Source organism: Phanerochaete carnosa (assembly GCF_000300595.1).
Source record: "Phanerochaete carnosa HHB-10118-sp unplaced genomic scaffold PHACAscaffold_1, whole genome shotgun sequence".
In the NCBI taxonomy this organism is placed as follows: Eukaryota; Fungi; Basidiomycota; class Agaricomycetes; order Polyporales; family Phanerochaetaceae; genus Phanerochaete; species Phanerochaete carnosa.
In genome coordinates this window covers 4,550,524-4,553,014 of record NW_006767628.1, presented here as the reverse complement: position 1 = coordinate 4,553,014, position 2,491 = coordinate 4,550,524, and the positions used below count along the sequence as shown (strand labels likewise).

At 54.4% G+C, this 2,491-nt stretch overlaps 2 protein-coding genes across 2 annotated transcripts; one reads left to right on the top strand and one right to left on the bottom strand.

Annotated features, from left to right (window-relative positions):
* Positions 1-88: 88 nt before the first annotated feature.
* Positions 89-408, top strand: PHACADRAFT_190707 (uncharacterized protein; the record flags this gene model as incomplete). The annotated part of the gene is made up of 2 exons (XM_007390885.1): positions 89-226; positions 295-408. The coding sequence occupies 2 exons, from the start codon at positions 89-91 to the stop codon at positions 406-408; spliced, it is 252 nt and encodes an 83-aa protein (XP_007390947.1).
* A 1,055-nt stretch (positions 409-1,463) lies between these two features.
* Positions 1,464-2,416, bottom strand: PHACADRAFT_204704 (uncharacterized protein). Its single transcript, XM_007390884.1, has 2 exons — positions 2,268-2,416; positions 1,464-2,213 (listed from the first exon to the last, which is right to left on the bottom strand). The coding sequence occupies exons 1-2, from the start codon at positions 2,394-2,396 to the stop codon at positions 1,572-1,574; spliced, it is 771 nt and encodes a 256-aa protein (XP_007390946.1). The 5' UTR covers positions 2,397-2,416; the 3' UTR covers positions 1,464-1,571.
* Positions 2,417-2,491: the final 75 nt, after the last annotated feature.

Below are 2,491 nucleotides of genomic sequence, written 5' to 3'. Positions count from 1 at the left end.
CCCTCCGGCAGCCGACACGAACACACAGGGAGCCGGTGCCGCTGCTGGCGAAGGTGGTGCTGGCGCTGGCGCTGGTGCCGGCGCTGGCATGTTTGACCCGGCCGCGATGCAGCAGATGCTGGGCATGCTCGGCGGAGGCGGAATGGGCGCGTTCGGCGGTGGTGTGCCGCCCGCGTCCCCGGTGGACACGCGGCCGCCCGAGGAACGGTTCCAGGTGCAGCTGCAGGTGCGTCGTGCGCAAAACAAAAACCTGTCGTGAGACCCACGAGCGCTGACTTTGTGCGTTCCACACAGCAACTGCAGGACATGGGCTTCACGAATGCGCAGCAGAACGTCCGTGCGCTGCTTGCGACAGGCGGGAACGTCCATTCTGCCATTGAGTATATCCTCGGTGGCGGGGGTCTGTAGTACGCTATGTGATACCAGAACAAGAGGGACGCAATTGTAAAATGCTGATTGACTAGATATAGAAATAAGATGTAATTTACTGTATTCTTGGACTGGGATGTTCGGCATCGGGGGATAGTAGGCGCGACCACGACAAAGGTATGTCACCGGACTCCTGCTGCCCAACGACGATGGGCATCAGCGCATTTTTACATGTCACTCACGGAACCTTGTCAGTCCCACGCTGCTTCAATATCGCTCGAGAATACACGTCGAAGGTTGGAGGTATCTTGTCTGATGGCTGGTTGGCAGTTGTACAACAATACTGCCCGCTGCCGTGGAACGGTGGGGACAATCTTTCGTTCGATGCCGGTCCCAGTAGTTGTCTTTCAAATCTCTCGTGAAGAGCGGGCGAAACGGAAGGATCTCAAGCTGTGCACGCAGGATCGATTCTGCGCATTCCCCGTATTCTAATTTTTCCTCGTACGGCCAGTGACTCGCTCGTGTTGTAGCAGATGGCGACCGCGGTGTCGCTTCTCGAAGGCACTCGAGTCTGTTCATCAGGCTCTGCCGAAGCGACATGTCTCCTGCGGTCGCCGCAGGGCATGCAGGCGATCCTGTAAGATATTTTCTTTTGGTTAAATGAAGCCGGATTCAAGATTGCGGCGGCGGGACCGGTATTGTGTCGCCTAGCACAAAATTCAGGGGGCTAGCCAATAGACGAGATCTAAAATTTCGGGGCCACTATAATCTGCATTTTTTTTTACGGTAGCTGCGATTGGTCCCCTCATCAAGGAGTTTGACGAGCGGATGCTTATCAATTCGCTGTGGCGCCTCGAATTTAATCCCGTGTTGCGCAGCGGTCGGACGCCAGAGCGGCAGAAGATCGCTCTGTCAACGAGCTAATCACCGTGCATGAATCGACGGCGCTCAAGGTGATGCCACATTGGGTCGCGCAGCTATATTTCCGGGCGATGCCCAAGGTTGCGGAGCAGGCGGAGAAGAATGAGGAGACGGCAGGGTCCGTCGTTGCTGAGGGTGGCGTGCCCCAGTGCGCACAGTTCACACACGCATTTCAAGCGACAAAGACGAAGGTATACATTGCCGCGTGTGCATAATACACTTAGAGACATAGCAGGACATGGTGCGATACACGGGACTCCTCGCTTACGTCCGTCCCCCGCCTAAGCAGCTTTGAGACCTTGTCGGACCGGGAGGCGTTCAACCGTAATGTCTTGGGCGTCCAAGATTTGACAGATCTTGTTATATTGCGAAGGAATTGTATCCCAGATGATGTCGACGGATACTGCCCCATCAGGATGTTGGTCTGGATTCGCTTCGACCTCCCGGTAAGCATTGAGCAACGCCACTCTGATGTTTCCCAGTGCCGTCGCGACATGTTTGAGGTCATCATGAAGACAATCGAGGAGTGTCTCCTTGAAGGGGTCCACCTGGTTCGCCGCCGCTTGGGAAAACTTCACTGACCGCTCTTTGTAGCTGTAGAATAGACCACGAGCAAGTGCGCGCTGTTTCTCGAGCTTGTCAGATGTCTGTTGAGGTTGGTTCTTCGTCGGCTTCACAATCCTGTCGATGACCATCATGTACATGGACACCCAGAAAAGTGACTCCCAGTCGTTCAGCGGGTGATACCGGAAAGGGAGGGCTGGCTTGACTTGGGTTTCAAAATGCGATGGGAGTGCTCCCACGAGCTTCGTAAACGATTTTTTCCCTCCTCTGTGAGGTATGGTCTCTGGTCGTCCTACGCCCTGAATTTGAAAGAGATACTCATGGGCGTCAACCTCCAACGACATGAAATACTCTGTACCCTAAGTACTGCCGTGTAAGCATCTAAATCGGGAGAGTTCAGCAACAGGACGTACCGTACGCATCTGATGACTAGTATGCTCCTCGGTATCCCAACGTTTGGCGTACTCGAAGTCAGTTAACAATCCGCGTCCATCGTACACCAGAATATTGCCGGTGCTGATGTCACGGTGCACCCAACCCATGCTATTAATGATAAGTAGACCTACATTGTGGCGTCAGTACAGATCATACCGTCCCAGCGTCCCAGAGAAACGTGAGCTTACACAGCATCGCTACC

Coding starts and splice junctions, on each gene's coding strand:
- PHACADRAFT_204704 (XM_007390884.1), bottom strand. CDS start 2,396: ATGGGTTGGGTGCACCGTGACATCAGCACCGGCAATATTCTGGTGTAC. Junction 2,214..2,267: donor CTAGTCATCAGATGCGTACG/GTACGTCCTGTT, acceptor GGCAGTACTTAG/GGTACAGAGTATTTCATGTC.